Raw genomic sequence first — 17,540 nt, forward strand, 5'->3', positions numbered from 1 at the left:
TAATGACAACCCTCATAAAATAACCACAAAATACTTGTTAGGGGAGATGTCAATCGGACCAGAATACAAGAAGAAATATGGTCTTATCATACCAAAAAGTAGGTTTTTGTTAACTAAGCTTCATGGTACAAACATCTTAATATATATTATACAGAAAGTATAATATTTACAGTGTGAAGATCCAAACTTAGCAGTTGTAGCAGTAGTGTGAAGATATTGAGTAACTCTTGCTTTTAACTTATTTAAATAACCAACTATGAACTAATTGCAAATCTGTTTGGTAACGCAGTACTTAACTAATTAATTAAAAGCTGAAGACGATTTACACAAGTATTTTGAAAGCTCCTGCTAATAAAATCTTTCGTATCCCTTATATGTTTTAAATATCCCCCTCCAAATTAATTAGCAAATTATCTAATTATAAACTTGTTAGGTAAAGAAGCAGCCCCGGTCAAGAAGCGACCTCTAAGTTCAGTGTTTAATATTGACAGCGATGAGGAGGATGAGGCACCTAAGAAACAAGCACCAAGCACAGCTTTTAAGAATATGAAGAGACAAGCAAAGATAGACATTCAGCGAGCTCTCGAGGTTGGTATAGTAGTATAATATAATATATATAGTAGTGGCTAGTGCAGTAGTATACTACTATAATATAATATATTGCTAGTCTCAAGTGGAATAAACTGCTTAAATATTCGTTCTTTGTTTGTGTTCCTCTTCAGATATCTTTTGAAAATTGTCAGCATAATCTGTTGTTATTGTTCATAAAATTCGACTTCAGTCTTGTTATAAATGCATTGCAAGAACAACTTCAGTTGAAAGAGTGTTAAACAGTGTGATGTGCTTCACTAATTTGTTGATAAATTTAGCGACTAACAAACTTAGCGACTAATTAACTAATTAACTAATTAATTATTCAATGAATTAACTAATTAACTAATTAAAACAACTAACAGACACATTATTGATCACAGGACGACCCCTCAGTGTATCAGTATGATGAGATATATGACACAATGAAGGAAGACAAACAGAAGAAGGTTGCTGTGGCTAAACAAGATAAAACTTCCAAGTATGCTAAGAATCTCATCAGGAATGCTGCGGTCAGGAAGTTGGAGAATGACAGGTAGGACAACAAATTAATTTATCAAATTTTGCTCATTAAAATAATAATATTTCACGTTTTGTTAGATGGTACTTTCTGGAATGTAATATGATTTTTAAGTATTAAACTAGCTTAGTAGCTTATAAATAGTCGGAGGCTCGGAGGAGTATGAAACTATGGATGTTTTACACAATGCAAGGAATTTACAATTAATTCGTGATAACCAGACCTATTCTTTTCAGACATTTTGAAAGGCAATGTCAGAGAGAACTAGAAGACGAAGGAGATGAGTTTGCTGACAAGGAATCATTCATTACTTCTTCCTACAAAAACAAGCTTGCGGTACGAAGCTCCTTAGTTTTCCTCCTGGATCTTAATTTGATCTTAATTGGCTTTTAATTGATAAAGTTTTATTATAACCTGATCTACTTGTAACGGTGTAATACTATAATAGGTTGTCACAACGTTAATTAGATAAAATACTGTAATTGTTACTGTAAGTGATGATTAACTGAATTTGGTTTTTCCACAGGAGTTGGCGGTGTTGGAGGAAGAACACAAGCGCATGGCTGAAGAGGAGAAGAAGAATGATGTCACCAAGAAACGGGATCTAACTGATTTCTACAGAGATATACTATCACAGCGGACTGCTGAGGTTGCTTCCAGTGTGGCTAGCAGTGTGTCTCAAGCCAAACCTGCTGCTCCTCCAGCTAAAGAAATGGAGGAATCTCCAGCGCCCTCAGAACCTCAACCTGCATCTCCAACACAAACAGAACCTAAATCTCCAGAAGAAAAAACTGTAATCAAAAAGATAAGGACAGAAAAACAAAGAACGTACAGGTCACGTCGTGTAACTTCAGACCAAGTAAGGTCACGTGACACTGCCAGTGAAGGGGGATCTGATAGTGAAACTGAGAGTGAAGTAGTCAAGCCTTCCACTAGTAGCGCTAACACAACGGAGAAGACATCACCTGAGAAAGCTAAAGGATCGGAAGATGAAAAAAATCTGGATAAAGACGATAGTGACAGTTCTGATAGTGAGGAGGATGAAAAAGAGGAGGAGAATAAAGAGGGAGAAGAAGAAGAAGGAGAAGAAGAGGCAGGTCCTGCAGAGGTGAAGAAGTTGTTGATGACCGAAGCGGAGCAGCGGGAGGAGCGAGTAAGACTGGTAAAGGAGTCCTGTAAGAAGCGTAACACTCCAGATACCATCAAATCAGCAATTGAGAGATATTGGAAGCGCCAAGCTGCAGTAGCTACATGAGTAATGCAAGGGGATTGATTTATCTGTATTTTAAAATTGACAATCTCAAATAACTGTGCGTATTCCTATATTGTTATCTGTAAAGGAATAGCAGCCGGTCCACAATTTTTGGAATAATTTGATATTATAAGATGGTTCCTCTTCCTTATGAACAGTGTTGTCACTTGTCACTGTTATGTGCTTTCAGAAAAACCCCGACCTAATGAGATTATTTATTGAACTTTTACTTATATTATAAATGTTTATGCAACTTATCTTCATTAAATGCGTGTGATCTGTTATTATGTTTAATGTTCCGAAGCTTAAAATATTTATTTCTATGAATCGGGAATAAATTTAGATAGGTTTGAAAATTTTTCTCCAAACAAGGTACTTTTAGTAAGCTTTGTCATGGATAATGAAACCTTTAGTGTCCTAGTAATCGCTGATTTATAGATATTAATCTTGATGATATTATTTGTTCTCACTAATTACAAATTATTTTCTCAGGTAAAGTACCCTACACAATGGCCCCCAATGTTTCAGTACCAATGAACTTTGGAAGACACTTGCTGGACTCTCCGACCCACAGTACCCTAGAACTAAAAACCAAAAACGGGGCAACAGTTCGTGCCAGTTCGGTCATCCTGTCCTTTAACAGTCCCGTGATAGATCACATGACCACAACTCTTCATCTGACCAGTGTGGATATGGAGGAGTTCAGCGAAGAAGCTGTGAGATATTTTGTAGACGCTGCCTACTCGGGAGAAACTCCTCTGATCTCTAGAGACATGTTCAGAGACATTAACAAGATGAGTCACGTGTTTAAAGTCACGTGGTTAGTGACCAGATGTTCAGAGCATTTCACCGGTATTGCTAAGGCAATTGAAAAACCTACTTATCAGGATTTAGTTTTTCTGTTTGACGAAGCTGCATTCGCCCTCGCGAAGCTGAAGTCTAGGGAGATTGTCAGGATAGCATTTGATTTTATCAGGTCAGCGATTGGAGAGGAGGATTTTATCTCCAGATATATTAAAGAAAACCTGCATTCCCTCTCTCATCAACAGCTGGAATTGATATTGGAACTGGCTGGACCTACTGATGTACAGTATGTAGTTAAACCATTAACACAGTATCTTGAAGATACTCTGTCTAAAAGGAATTTGTCTGATAACTGCAAATATCTTCTTGATAATAGTGATCTGTATCTTTGTCAACAGAATACTCCTATTATAGCAGAGAAACTTTTTGATGTACTTGAACAAGTTTGTTCATCCCCAGAAAGTTTTAAGTGGATGTTTCAACTTCACAGAAAGGTGGTGAACAAACCAGTTACTACTGCTCCTCGCATTGTTCCTAACTCTATCCCTTCTGCTTTTCGACGCTCTATTCCTTCTATTGCTGCTCCTGCTCGCTCTAGTCCTTCTGCTGCTACTCCTGGCTCTGGTCTATTTGGTGCTGCTCCTCGCTCTAGTCCTTCTGCTGCTGATCCTTTCTCTGGTCTATTTGGTGCTGCTTTTCAGTCAAGTCCCTCTGCTACTCCTGGCTCTGGTCTATTTGGTGCTGCTCCTCAGTCAACTCCCTCTGCTGCTACTCCTGGCTCTGGTCTACTTGGTGCTGGTTTTCAGTCAACTCCCTCTGCTGCTGATCCTTTCTCTGGTCTATTTGGTGCTGCTTTTCAGTCAAGTCCCTCTGCTACTCCTGGCTCTGGTCTATTTGGTGCTGCTCCTCAGTCAACTCCCTCTGCTGCTCCTGGCTCTGGTCTATTTGGTGCTGCTCTTCAGTCAAGTCCCTCTGCTACTCCTGGCTCTGGTCTATTTGGTGCTGCTCCTGGCTCTGGTCTATTTGGTGCTGCTCCTCAGTCAAGTCCCTCTGCTGCTCCTGGCTCTGGTCTATTTGGTGCTGCTCCTCAGTCAAGTTCCTCTGCTGCTCCTGGCTCTGGTATATTTGGTGCTGCTCCTCAGTCAAGTCCCTCTGCTGCTCCTGGCTCTGGTATATTTGGTGCTGCTCCTCAGTCAAGTCCCTCTGCTGCTACTCCTGGCTCTGGTATATTTGGTGCTCCTCCTCACCCTCAGTCAAGTCTTTCTGCTGCTACTCCTGGCTCTGGTCTATTTGGTACTGCTCTTCAGTCAAGTCCCTCTGCTGCTCCTGGCTCTGGTCTATTTGGTGCTGCTCCTCAGTCAAGTCCCTCTGCTACTCCTGGCTCTGGTCTATTTGGTGCTGCTCTTCAGTCAAGTCCCTCTGCTACTCCTGGCTCTGGTCTATTTGGTGCTGCTCTTCAGTCAAGTCCCTCTGCTATTACTCCTCAATCGTTTGCTTGGCAGAAATAAATAAATAATCCAACGAATTTGATTAGCAATCATAAATTAGTTAATTTCTCGGCTTTACAAATTTTGTGTAGCATCGTATAAATGTAGCGTTGCCGATCTCAGACGCACGGCCGCAAATCTTTGAAAACTTTGATTGCTAAGATAGCGCCTTAATTAAAAACCGCAGTTCAGCAAAATAATTGATGTGAAATTTGAACTTTACGTTGAACACTCGGACTGTTTTCAAAAGCTCATAATAAATCTTTTTGAAACGAAAGAACCGTGGAAATTTCTGGAATCTATGAACAATTAATATCCATTCTACAATCTACACAATAGCATAAAATGTAGACTGTTCACAAATAACTGTGTATTTGATTAACGACATAATATGGTGCAAGCCAGAAAAACACCTAATCGCTGTCCTGAATTAATTTTGATATCAATATTATTGTTCCTGAAGACATTATTAATTTAAATAAGGCAATTCAATTAATACCAATTTGATTTCACATGACGATTAACATGTATTTTATCTTGTTTTTAATTTTATCATGTTTATGGTACAGAACAATGTTTTTAAATGTTAGACAGTTATTCTTATAATCGATAGATTACACAATTTCGCGATATTATCATTAATTCGTAATTTCAAAGTAAAGTGATGATACTGGCATTACCTTGTTTAATGACCGTATGTGATTAGTGCTGTTGATTTTGTTCTTATGTTTTTTTATGGGTGTATCTTTATTTATTAGTGCAGTGTGTAATAATATATCAATACACCTTCCTATGATTCCTATATGTTACTTTTGAAGTGTTTTCTGGTGGTTTGTTAGTAATCGTAGTGTGGTATATATCAATAAATCTTCCTAAAATGACTATAAGATATAATTAAAGTTTTAATTTTTCTGAATAGATTTGTTTTTGAGATGATTTAGTTGTTTGTTGCTAGATATTTTCACCTCACCCTTTAGAACCGCTCTAACATGGTTAGTACCTGACACTTGTGTCAGTTGCTAACCATATGGGCGGTATACAAGCACATTATTTCATTTCTTGTTTAATGTTTATAATCTGATGGAGTACTCCCTGGAGTAGTGTGCTGACTTGAATCTGTTTAAATTCGACATGGCATCTCCTGTATGACACATATAAAGATCACTGGTGTAATATCCTACTATTAAATCTATTATAAAGTTATAACTATTGATGTAACTAATCAACTAATTACCAATTATGTTCTCAGGTAAAGTATCCTACACAATGGCCCCCAATATTACAGTACCAATGAACTTTGGAAGACACTTGCTGGACTCTCCGACCCACAGTACCCTAGCACTAAAAACCAAAAACGGGGCCACAGTTCGTGCCAGTTCGGTGATCCTGTCCTTTAACAGTCCCGTGATAGATCACATGACCACAACTCTTCATCTGACCAGTGTGGATATGGAGGAGTTCAGCGAAGAAGCTGTGAGATATTTTGTAGACGCTGCCTACTCGGGAGAAACTCCTCTGATCTCTAGAGACATGTTCAGAGACATTAACAAGATGAGTCATGTGTTTAACGTCACGTGGTTAGTGACCAGATGTTCAGAGCATTTCACCGGTATTGCTAAGGCAATCGAAGAACCTACTTATCAGGATTTAGTTTTTCTGTTTGACGAAGCTGCATTCGCCCTCGAGAAGCTGAAGTCTCGGGAGATTGTCCAGATAGCATTTGATGAGATCAGGTCAGGGAATAGAGAGGAGGATTTTATCTCCAGGTGCATTAAAGAAAACCTGCATTCTCTTTCTCATCAACAGCTGGACTTGATATTGGAACTGGCTGGACCTACTAATGATCAGTTTGTAGTTAAACCAGTAACACATTATCTTGAAGATAGTCTGTCTAAAGAAGGTAAGGATGTGGCTGATAACTGCAAATATCTTCTTGATAAATGTGATCTGTATCTTTGTCAACAGAATACTCCTATTATAGCAGAGAAACTTTTTGATGTACTTGAACAAGTTTGTTCATCACCTGAAGATCTCAAGTGGGTATTTCAACTTCTCAGAAAGGTGATAAAGAAACCTTCTGTTACTGCTGCTCCTCGCTCTAGTCCTTCTGCTGTTGCTCCTCCTCGCTCTAGCCCTTCTGCTGTTACTCCTCCTCGCTCTAGTCCTTCTGCTGCTGCTCCTCATCGCTCTAGCCCTTCTGCCGTTACTCCTCTTCGCTCTAGTCCTTCTGCTGCTGCTCCTCATCTCTCTTATCCTGATTTTCCTCATCCTCCTCCTAATTGGCCTGGCGGGTATTACCATAATAATTTTGCTTTTGCTCCTCCTCAGTCTAACCCTTCTGCTTTTCATCCTCATTTGCCTTGGCATAACAGGTAGTACCCAAACAACAAGAAGAAGAGGGGGCTGTATCCTTGTCCTAGTGTCCTTCCCTCGAAAGCAAATGTAACCATCTGAATCCAGCAGTTGTTGAGTTATTCTCTGACTCCGATCCCGTATCTTAAGAGTAGGGGTGGGCACGAAAATGCAAATTTTCCAAATTTTTAAACGGCCCTGTTTTTTGGGTAAAGGGACCTCCAAAATGAAAAAATAACTTGGTTTGGGGTCAAAAAAGCCCAAAATAAATATTTCCCGCCCCGTTTTCGGTTAGCAGGAGGGTCATTTTTTACGTTTTTGACTAAAATTGGCTTTATTTAATTCATTTTCACCTTTTACACCTCATTGTTACCCATGATTGTGAATCATTATTGACAAACCAGGTAGGGTGAATGATTTCAGCCATCTAAAAATTTTCTGAAGACCCCCAGGGTGCCCGTATCCATGGAAACGGGTCGTTTTGAAAAACATTTAAGCGAAATCAGCCAAAATGTTTGTTTTTACCCCTTTTTGCCATTCAAAGACTTTTAACATGGCCAAAAGTATCCAGAAAGACCATTATTGTATATTGTAACTTGTATGCCAACTATAAAAGGTATAAAAACATGATGTTAGGTGTTTTAGTGGTATTTTTGGGCCTTAGCAACGCCTAGCAACGGGGCGTTTTAGGCATTTTAGAGGTTAATACATGTCATTTTAATATCTTACACTCTATTGTTACTAATGAATGTTGATTATTATTAACATACCAGGTAGGGTTGATGATTTCAAGCTTCCAGAGCTCATCTGGAGGCATATTGGGTGCCCGTAACCATGGAAACTCGTCTTTTTTTACGAAAAATTGAGATTTCAGTGAAAATTAGGGTTTTTTATAACTTTATCCATAAATATTATACTAGTTATCCTTTATAAACCCTATGACAGTTGTGTATTGGGAGATAAAATGGTAACTAATGTCTAACACTTCAGGGAGATAAGTTTTCCCACTATTTAGGCCCCTAGCAACCCATAGCAACGACGATTTACATGCAAAATAAGGCATAAAATACCACTATTTGACCCAAAACTGTTGAAAATTGACCTGGGTCATGGTAACAACGGTTTAAAACAGTAAAGTGATTACAATTAAACTATTGATGTTAGGGTTCCTCACTATGTAGGCCCCTAGCAACCCATAGCAACACCTAGTTACGTGAGTCTTGGTCGTACCTTCATATCAATACCGATTGTCTGTAAGGTATGAGTGCCTTTCCTAACTTGCCAAATCCTGGCAAATCCAGTAACGTGTAGATCCTTTAATAGAACTCATGAAAGTTATGGTTGCAGAATCCCCATTCACACTGAGGACCTCCCTTGGGTATAATGTATCCTCAAACAGCCCTATTACACAGTTGTTCTTCTTAGGAGGCGAACTCTCATCAGTTTCACCACACTAAACTTGATCTGGATAACTATATGAATAGAATGGGGCTGTAAGGGTTCTAACTGCTCTTCAACAACTCTGGGGCTTGACTTGGTAACTGGGAGATCCTCTACACTTACTGGGGCAATACTTTTACCCTGATAGCCAATGATATCAGGGTTTAATACTTTCAACACTACTATATAACAAATAATTTTAGGCATGTACAATGGCATGACGGGCTAGGAAGTACAGCCGATCTCCTGGTATGCGGGTGCGCTGGGGTTCCTGAAGTTCGCCTCCTGAGTTAGGCTCCTCTCGCCCAGTGCTTGCACTGGGCAACAACACCTTAAACACGATGTAAGTTTCTCTTTTACTTCTTTCTCATTGTTAGCTTATTTTGAATGTGAATTTTTACATCTCTGATATTGCCCCTCTTATCCTTACTCTAGCTATATTTTCACTGGCAAATTTAACTTTACTCCCGACCAGCAGTTTCATTACACATTTTCTCGTGCCATTTTCCTTCCAGGTCGTGTTTAGTGCTGTGGGAGGTTGCCTACTCTGAGGTGTTACGGATGGTTCCCTGGCAAACTTTGCTGCCAGACTCGACAATCTCTGACAACAATGATAAACCTTCAAGAGATTTTCGACTATGTCAAAGCTGCCTCAGTTGAGGATCTACGTCATATCCTTAACTCTGTTCAAAACGAGCTGCCAAAGCGTGAGGGAAAGGTGGACAATTTTGTGTTACATATAGAGGACTTCTGCGAGGATGAGGTTCTCCGTGATGCGGTATGGGTTGAATGTGAGTCCCTGCAGAAACTGAACACCGAGGGAAGACACAAGGCAACAACAGCTTGGTTGTGCTCACAGGATGCACCCTATATTTACACTGACACAAATCCAGTGCACCCACCACAGGATATCAGTGGTTTCCCTAATATCAAAAGACTCCTGAGTCTTGTAAACTCGAGTACGGAGATAACTGGACCTCTGGACTCATGTCTGGTCATCAAGTATGGAAACAACCAAGCGAGTACTTCAATACACAATGACGGTGAGAAACTAATGGACCAGGAGAAATCGATTTGCTCTTTCTCACTGGGATGTGAACGGACGCTTGAGTTTTACGAGGGCACAACTGGGAAACCTAATTGTGTCAAGACGATAAGGATGAAGAACAACAGTCTTGTTGTAATGCGGCCTGGGACACAGCAGAATCTGAGGCATGCTGTGCGAGCAGAGCCGGCCACAAAGGGAGAGCCTCCAAAGAAATCGGAGCAAGTAAGATACTCCCTGTCATTTCGAGCTATTGTGAAATCTGGTGGCCAAGTTAGCTCTCAGAATATCAGCACAGAGACTAGTACACCAGCTTCTGGCACCGAAGCCCAAGTACCTGCGCAAAGAGTCACGTTGGTTGCTGGAGACTCTTATGCTCAAAGATTGGACTCCGCAAAGCTGGGAAAAGGGAAAGTCACAGTCGTAAATGTTGCAGAAGGCGGAGCAAAAATGGACAAAGTCCAGAAACAGTTGGAGGACTACTGCACGGCACATCCTGATGTCCACGTTGAGAAGCTTCTGATCAGCGTAGGCACAAACGATATTAGGCGTGTGGGGGATAAAATTGGTATTTTGAGGGGACCAGTAAAGCAACTTTTTGGTAAGATAGGCCTATTATTTCCCAACTGTAAGGTATATGTTCAATCTCTATTGCCATTACCTTTACAGAATGATAACGATAAATTAACTAACAAGAGGGTAATGGATTTTAATAGGATTTTATACAATGAGTGTGTATTTAGGAGGTTCTTTTTCATGGATGTGTTTTATCCCTTTACAAAGTTTAAGAGAGCTCTAAGTGAGCCTGTTAAGAGATTTGATCCCTTATTTGAGAACAAAGGCATTCACCCCAATCCTCAGAAAGGTATGGGTGTGTTGGCCAGATTTTATATTCGTGCCATCCACAGTAGATATTTTAATCCTTATATCTATCAGTAGTTCTTTTGTGCTGTCTTCTGAACCTTGTTAAGCTAATGATATGCAGTTGTAGTCTGGCAAGTATACTCACCTGTAAAACACCATGATCGATTTAGTAACATACAGATTTAGAGTTGGAGTGTTTAGTGGAAATTCTTTTGCAAAATCCATCAAACATCAGAACCGTAGACGTGGTACAGGTAGTATTTTTGATTATTTAGACAGCTGCATTGATTCTCGCTTATTATTTTATATTTTTTATGTTATATTCATATGTCACTTTTCGCTAATCACTATCACATATGTCGGGGTAAGTGGGTTGGCTTTTTCTAGGGTCACTTATGATTGCCGAGCCTTTGTACCAACATACCCAGTTCCTAACTTGTGCCGATGCTTTACAGTTTATTTCTTTTTATATTTAGCAAATATGTATTATCTGAGGAATAATTACAGTTTCGATGGTTTATATAGATTTTGCCAGATTTCAATCCATAAGAACTTAAATTGCATATTTACTGGTAGAACCGGCAATACACTCACGGGATGCATAATTTGGTTGTTTTTGATGAATGGTTTTTTGATAGTTTTAGTAAACCCTGGAATTGTAAACCCAGGGCCGTCTCCCATAGGTGTTAGAGTTGGGAATGGTAATAAATTGAATGTTTACTTTCAGAATGTTCAAGGTCTCATCCCTTTTGGTGAACTGAACAATGCCCATCCAATGATTGATACCACTAAATGTCTTGAAGTGTCGACTTATCTTAATGAGGCTAAGATAGATATTGCAATACTTAACGAAACCTGGTTTAAGAGTTCTATTGCTGATAGTGAATTTCTGCACCCTGACAGATATAAGATATTTCGCTCTGATAGATCGAAGAAAACTCATCCACCAGATCCTTCTAATCCAACCCGGTTTAGGAGGAATGGTGGAGGGGTCATGATTGCAGTGAGAGCAGACCTTGATCTAACTTCAAAGGAAGTTCATCTCAAGTATGGTGCAGAAATTCTTGCTGTGGAATTTAAGACATCCACTGGAATTAAGTTTGTTGTATGCACATGTTATCGTGTTGGTACACTGGGCTCCGCAAATCATGAAAAAATTGTTGAGTCTTTGAAAACTCTTCTCAGAAGAAGAGGACTGAGTAAAGTCTTCATACTAGGAGATTTTAACCTGACCGGAGTTTCCTGGTCTACCCTGGCCAGCTCCTGTCCTATTGAGCAATCTTTTGTTGAATCTTTTGTTGATCTAGGCCTTCAACAATGTGTGTTAACACCTACCCACTGCAAAGGCAAAACACTTGACCTATTGCTCACAAACTCTGTGTCAAATATTAATGACCTAATGGTAGGTGAGAGAGATAGTGCTTGCAAGTCTGACCACTTCCCCATCAATTTTAAGATCAACGTTAAAGTTGGTAGGAAGAAGCCAGTCAGGCGTATGTGCTATAACTTTAAGACTGTGAACTGGGAGAGGCTAAACCATGAACTCCGACACACGAATTGGGATGCATTGCTCAATGGCACAGAACCTGAAATTGGATGGAAAAAATTTAAGGACAAACTTTTTAATGTCACAGATAAATTTGTTAAAAAATGCTCTGTCAAGACTGATGGCCAAGATCCATGGTTTGACTCGGAGTGTTATGATGCATGGCGTAAGAAAGTGAGATTACATAAAGAAAGGCATAAAAGTGATAGAGCTGAAATTGCATTCTCCCTTGCTAGGAAAAATTTCAAAAATGTGGTTGCTCAAAAAATGAGGGAAACATTAAATGAATCTGATGATAGTGCTTTAATAACAAAAAAATTTTGGTCCTATGTCAAATCGAAGACAGCTAGTCAGCGGATCCCTGAGTTTGTAAGCCACAAAGGCACTGTCCGCAACTGCCCTGAAGACCAGGCCAACCTATTTAATGACTTTTTCTTCGAGCAGTTCTCTGAGGCATCAACTTATGACATAGATATAGATTACTCTAATGATTGGCGCTTTGATATTGAATTTGACCACAGAAGGGTTCGCAAAATCCTTTCCAATATTAATGCTAATAAAGCTTATGGACCTGATGGTATCCATGGGAAACTTTTGAAAAACTGTGCGGTTGGGCTCGCATACCCTATATCAATACTTTTTCATTCATGCTACAACATTGGGACACTACCAAGGGAGTGGAAACTGGGGCACATTGTACCAATATTCAAGAAAGGGGATAAACATGAGGTTTCAAATTATAGGCCAATTTCTCTTACATGCTTAATCACAAAAGTTCTTGAACGCATAATAAGAGATGAGTTATTGGCACTTACTAATGGCATGATCAATGACAAACAGCATGGTTTCCGAGCTGAGAGATCTTGTGCAACTAATCTTGTAGGACTGTGCGACAGCCTAGCGCTCTCACTGAATGAAAATATGAGAACAGATGTAGTCTACTTTGATTTTGCCAAAGCATTTGACTCGGTTAACCATGATCTTATATTATTTAAGCTAAAGAGCAAATTTGGTATTGATGGGAGGCTACTGAAATTCATCACTGATTATCTAAGAGACAGGCAACAACAGGTCTTGATAAGTGGCAAGTTTTCTTCTATGAGAAACGCCCAGTCTGGTGTACCTCAAGGGTCAATTTTGGGACCATTGCTGTTCATTATGTTCATTGATGATATATCAGTGGGGATTTCACCAGGCACACAACTGTCACTGTATGCCGATGATACTAAAATTTGGCGTAAGATTGTTTCGGAGTCTGATATCCTGCGACTGCAGAAGGACATTGATTATCTCCATGACTGGTCACTTTCTAATAAAATGAGATTTCATCCCGACAAATGTAAGGTCCTCACCGTCGCAGGAAGGATATCCGAAACAGTTTCCCTCCTTAGTGTCCTACCACTCTTTAACTTTGTATACTCCATGGGAAGAATCACACTTGACTATGTTGATCATGAAAAGGATCTGGGTGTAATTGTGACATCAAATCTCGATTGGAAAGATCAGTGCTCCAAAGTCCTTTCTAAGGCAAACCAAAAATTAGGCATGGCGAGAAGAAATTGTTATTTTGTCCAAGACGTAAATCGTCGTAGAGTACTGTATCTCACTTTAGTGAGGAGCCTATTTGAGCATTGCTCGGTTATATGGAGACCAGTCACAAAATCCCAGATAAGCAAGCTGGAGGGCCTCCAAAAGCGTGCTATCAAGTGGATTCTTCACGAGGAGTATATGAGTTATCCACCATCCACATACATTCAAAAATGCAGACAGCTGAAGATTATGCCGATTGAAGACCGCTTTGACTTCTTGGATCTCATCTTCTTCTTTAAAATTGTGAAGCAACATATACCTGTCACTTTACCCTCATATTTGCAACCATTTCAAGGCCACTCAAGGCTCAGAAATAGTCACATGGACTCTCTATGTTTTGTAAGCTCTATCTCACCTCGAGCAAGCTCCAACGCTTTTGCCAAGAATTTCTTCTATAGGACCCACACTAAGTGGAATCACATTCCTCTAGATATCCGTGAGATAGAGAGTATCACTGATTTTAAAAGTAAACTTTCCACTTACATGTGGGGGAAAATTATCCCGGTGGATTCGGACTCTGAACTTGACTATTCAATAGAAACAAATCCGTAAAATAGTTTATTCAAGATTATCTATTCTTGCTGTCTGCATTCACATATTTCTCAATTTCATCTCACAGCACAATATTTTATGAATTGATTGAATGGGTGTGTGATTTTGTTTAAAGTAACTTATTACAATTTTATAAGGGCCCATGCTTGTGCAGGAGCTGCATTTGCACTCAATATCTGTGTTTTGGTGACCCTCAGGTCCTTTGGTTACATACATTTTGTCCGAGACAATTTCAACTTTGACAATCCATGCTTAGAGGACAATATTATATTTAACTAATTCATTGTGTAAACTTGTATGTAATTGACTGATTTGAAAGATTTCAATAAAAAAAAATAGCAGCCTCCAGATCGTCTACTTCATATCCTTCCTGGCCTATATCATGACCTATTAACTTACCCAAAGGATTTGACATCGCTTGATTTTTGTTCGTGCCCTCCTTTCCTCCAGTCATACTGGCTGTATCAATTCGATCAGAAGACCATCCTTACGAGGTCGAGGTTTGTAAGTTACATTTTAAGACATTCAAATTTGAAGGGGAACAGAAGCAGTCACTCAAGAGTGTGTTCCAGCAGGAAGCTGACTTGCTGTGTGAAGAAACCAAGGTGGTGGAAGTTATTACAAAATGTAAAGCTTCACACGTTCTACAAGATCTTGTTTAAACAATTGGCTAGCTAAACCGGTATCAGAAAAGCCCCAGAGTTGTTGAAGAGCAGTGAGAACCCTTACAGCCCCATTCTATTGGTCATGGTAATCCAGATCAAGTTCAGTTTGGTAATCCTGATGAGAGTTTGCCATGTAAGAAGAACAACTGTGTAATAGGGCTGTTTGAGGATACATTTTACCCAAGGGAGGTCCTCAGTGTGAATGGGGATTCTGCAACCATAACTATCATGAGTTCTATTAAAGGATCTACACGTTACTGGATTTGCCAGGATTTGGCCAGCTAGGAAAGGCACCCAGACCTTACAGAGACAATCAGTATTGAAGGTACGACCAAGACTCACGTAACTAGGTGTTGCTATGGGTTGCTAGGGGCCTACATAGTGAGGAACCCTAACATCAATAGTTTAATTGTATTCACTTTACTGTTTTAACCCGTTGTTACCATGACCCAGGTCAATTTTCAACAGTTTTGGGTCAAATAGTGTTATTTTATGCCTTTTTTTTGCATGTAAATCGTCGTTGCTATGGGTTGCTAGGGGCCTAAATAGTGGGAAAACTTATCTCCCTGAAGTGTTAGACATTAGTTACCAATTTAACTCCCAATACACAACTGTCATAGGGTTTATAAAGGATAACTAGTATAATATTTATGGATCATAATTCATAAAGTTATAAAAAACCCTAATTTTCACTGAAATCTCAATTTTTCGTAAAAAAGACGAGTTTCCATGGTTACGGGCACCCAATATGCCTCCAGATGAGCTCTGGAAGCTTGAAATCATCAACCCTACCTGGTATGTTAATAATAATCAACATTCATTAGTAACAATAGAGTGTAAGATATTAAAATGACATGTATTAACCTCTAAAATGCCTAAAACGCCCCGTTGTTAGGCGTTGCTAAGGCCCAAAAATACCACTAAAACACCTAACATCATGTTTTTATACCTCTTATAGTTGGGGTAGTTGATATACAAGTTACAATGTACAATTATGGTCTTTCTGGATACTTTTGGCCATGTTAAAGGTCTTAGAATGGCAAAAAGGGGTAAAAACAAACATTTTGGCTGATTTCGCTTAATTTTTTTTCAAAACGACCCGTTTCCATGAATACGGGCACCCTGGGGGTCTTCAGAAAATTTTTAGATGGCTGAAATCATTCACCCTACCTGGTTTGTCAATAATGATTCACAATCATGGGAAACAATGAGGTGTAAAAGGTAAAAATGAATTAAATAAAGCCAATTTTAGTCAAAAACGTAAAAAATGACCCTCCCGCTAACCGAAAACGGGGTGGGAAATATTTATTTTGGGCTTTTTTGACCCCAAACCAAGTTATTTTTTCATTTGGGAGGTCCCTTTACCCAAAAAACAGGGCCGTTTAAAAATTCATGACATCACCCAAAAATATTGCCATCCGTGCCCACCCCTATTAAGAGATACACGAATCGAAGACATAAATCTTAGAGACCATTTTTACTTCTCAATCTATAATATCTACTTTATACAGAGTCGCATATGAACTCTACGATAGGTCTAGCCCATTACTAAGCCTCGAGCATATTTCATTAAATTTGTGTGGCCACTGTAATTGTTTATAATATGTATTATGTTCGGAGGTAATGAATTGGTAAGCTAACTTTTGAAACTTTAAAAACTTATTTTCTATTTCTTTCTTATATTTTAATTTTTTAGATTTATTTTAATAACCATTGCAATGTCATTTCAAGTTCGTCTATATGACAAAGGCATGCAGCCGAAACTCCGACAATACCTGATGTGATTTGTTTAATATGGACTCTCATTTCGTCCACAGTAATTAATTAAAAACTTATTTCTATCTGAAATAAATTTAGATTGTTTTAATAATTTACCTCAGAGCAAAGCACTTGCAGTAAGTTGATTTATAAATAAATATCTTGTCGACCTTAGTTGTTCTAATTACCCCATAGCTATAGTCTATAGCTATTAGTATAACTAATTACCAATTATTCTCTCAGGTAAAGTACCCTACACAATGGCCCCCAATATTACAGTACCAATGAACTTTGGAAGACACTTGCTGGACTCTCCCACCCACAGTACCCTAGAACTAAAAACCAAAAACGGGGCCACAGTTCGTGCCAGTTCGGTGATCCTGTCCTTTAACAGTCCCGTGATAGATCACATGACCACAACTCTTCATCTGACCAGTGTGGATATGGAGGAGTTCAGCGAAGAAGCTGTGAGATATTTTGTAGACGCTGCCTACTCGGGAGAAACTCCTCTAATCTCTAGAGACATGTTCAGAGACATTAACAAGATGAGTCACGTGTTTAAAGTCACGTGGTTAGTGACCAGATGTTCAGAGCTTTTCACCGGTATTGTTAAGGCGATTGAAAAACTCACTTATCAGGATTTAGTCTTTTTGTTTGACGAAGCTGCATTCGCCCTCGCGAAGCTAAAGTCTCGGGAGATTATCAGGATAGCATTTGATGAGATCAGGTCAGGGAATGGAGAGGAGGATTTTATCTCCAGGTACATTAAAGAAAATCTGCATTCCCTCTCTCGTGAACAGCTGGACTTGATATTGGAACTGGCTGGACCTACTTATGATCAGTTTGTAGTTAAATCTTTAATACAGTATCTTGAAGATTGCCTATCTAAAGAAGATAGGAATGTGTCTGATAACTGCAAATACCTTCTTGATAAATGTGATCTGTATCTTTGCCAATAGGACACTCCTGTTATAGCAGAGAAACTTTTTGATGTACTTGAACAAGTTTGTTTATCACCAGAAGATCTCAAGTGGGTATTTCATCTTCTTAGAAAAGTGACGAAGAAGCCAGTGC

At 39.2% G+C, this 17,540-nt stretch overlaps 2 protein-coding genes across 5 annotated transcripts in view; both read left to right on the forward strand.

Moving 5' to 3' along the window:
• LOC134822334 (serine/threonine-protein phosphatase 2A 65 kDa regulatory subunit A alpha isoform-like) overlaps positions 1-17,540 on the forward strand; it is a 116,857-nt gene that overhangs the window by 52 nt on the left and 99,265 nt on the right. Inside the window, exon 1 of one of the 3 annotated variants that reach the window (XM_063833345.1) lies at positions 8,621-8,653. The exons of 1 other annotated variant lie outside the window; for it this stretch is intronic. The gene's annotated coding sequence lies outside the window, so the exon portion shown is untranslated. Of the gene's footprint in view, positions 1-8,620; positions 8,654-17,540 lie in introns of those variants that run through there. One more of the 3 variants, XM_063833346.1, reaches the window with a different exon arrangement.
• On the forward strand, positions 35-2,728 carry LOC134821828 (nuclear speckle splicing regulatory protein 1-like). Of its 2 annotated transcripts, none has more exons than XM_063832628.1 (5): positions 35-98; positions 434-588; positions 975-1,126; positions 1,348-1,447; positions 1,638-2,728. In XM_063832628.1, exons 1-5 carry the CDS (start codon positions 47-49, stop codon positions 2,364-2,366), a joined length of 1,188 nt encoding a protein of 395 aa, XP_063688698.1. In that variant the 5' UTR covers positions 35-46; the 3' UTR covers positions 2,367-2,728. The 2 variants fall into 2 exon arrangements, with proteins under 2 accessions (XP_063688698.1, XP_063688699.1); XM_063832629.1 differs by having other exon boundaries at positions 46-102; positions 1,638-2,628.

Source organism: Bolinopsis microptera, chromosome 10, assembly GCF_026151205.1.
Source record: "Bolinopsis microptera isolate Bmic1 chromosome 10, MBARI_Bmic_1.0, whole genome shotgun sequence".
Taxonomy (NCBI): domain Eukaryota; kingdom Metazoa; phylum Ctenophora; class Tentaculata; order Lobata; family Bolinopsidae; genus Bolinopsis; species Bolinopsis microptera.

Coding starts and splice junctions, on each gene's coding strand:
- LOC134821828 (XM_063832628.1), top strand. CDS start 47: ATGTCAATCGGACCAGAATACAAGAAGAAATATGGTCTTATCATACCA. Junction 99..433: donor TGGTCTTATCATACCAAAAA/GTAGGTTTTTGT, acceptor TAAACTTGTTAG/GTAAAGAAGCAGCCCCGGTC. Junction 1,448..1,637: donor CCTACAAAAACAAGCTTGCG/GTACGAAGCTCC, acceptor GTTTTTCCACAG/GAGTTGGCGGTGTTGGAGGA.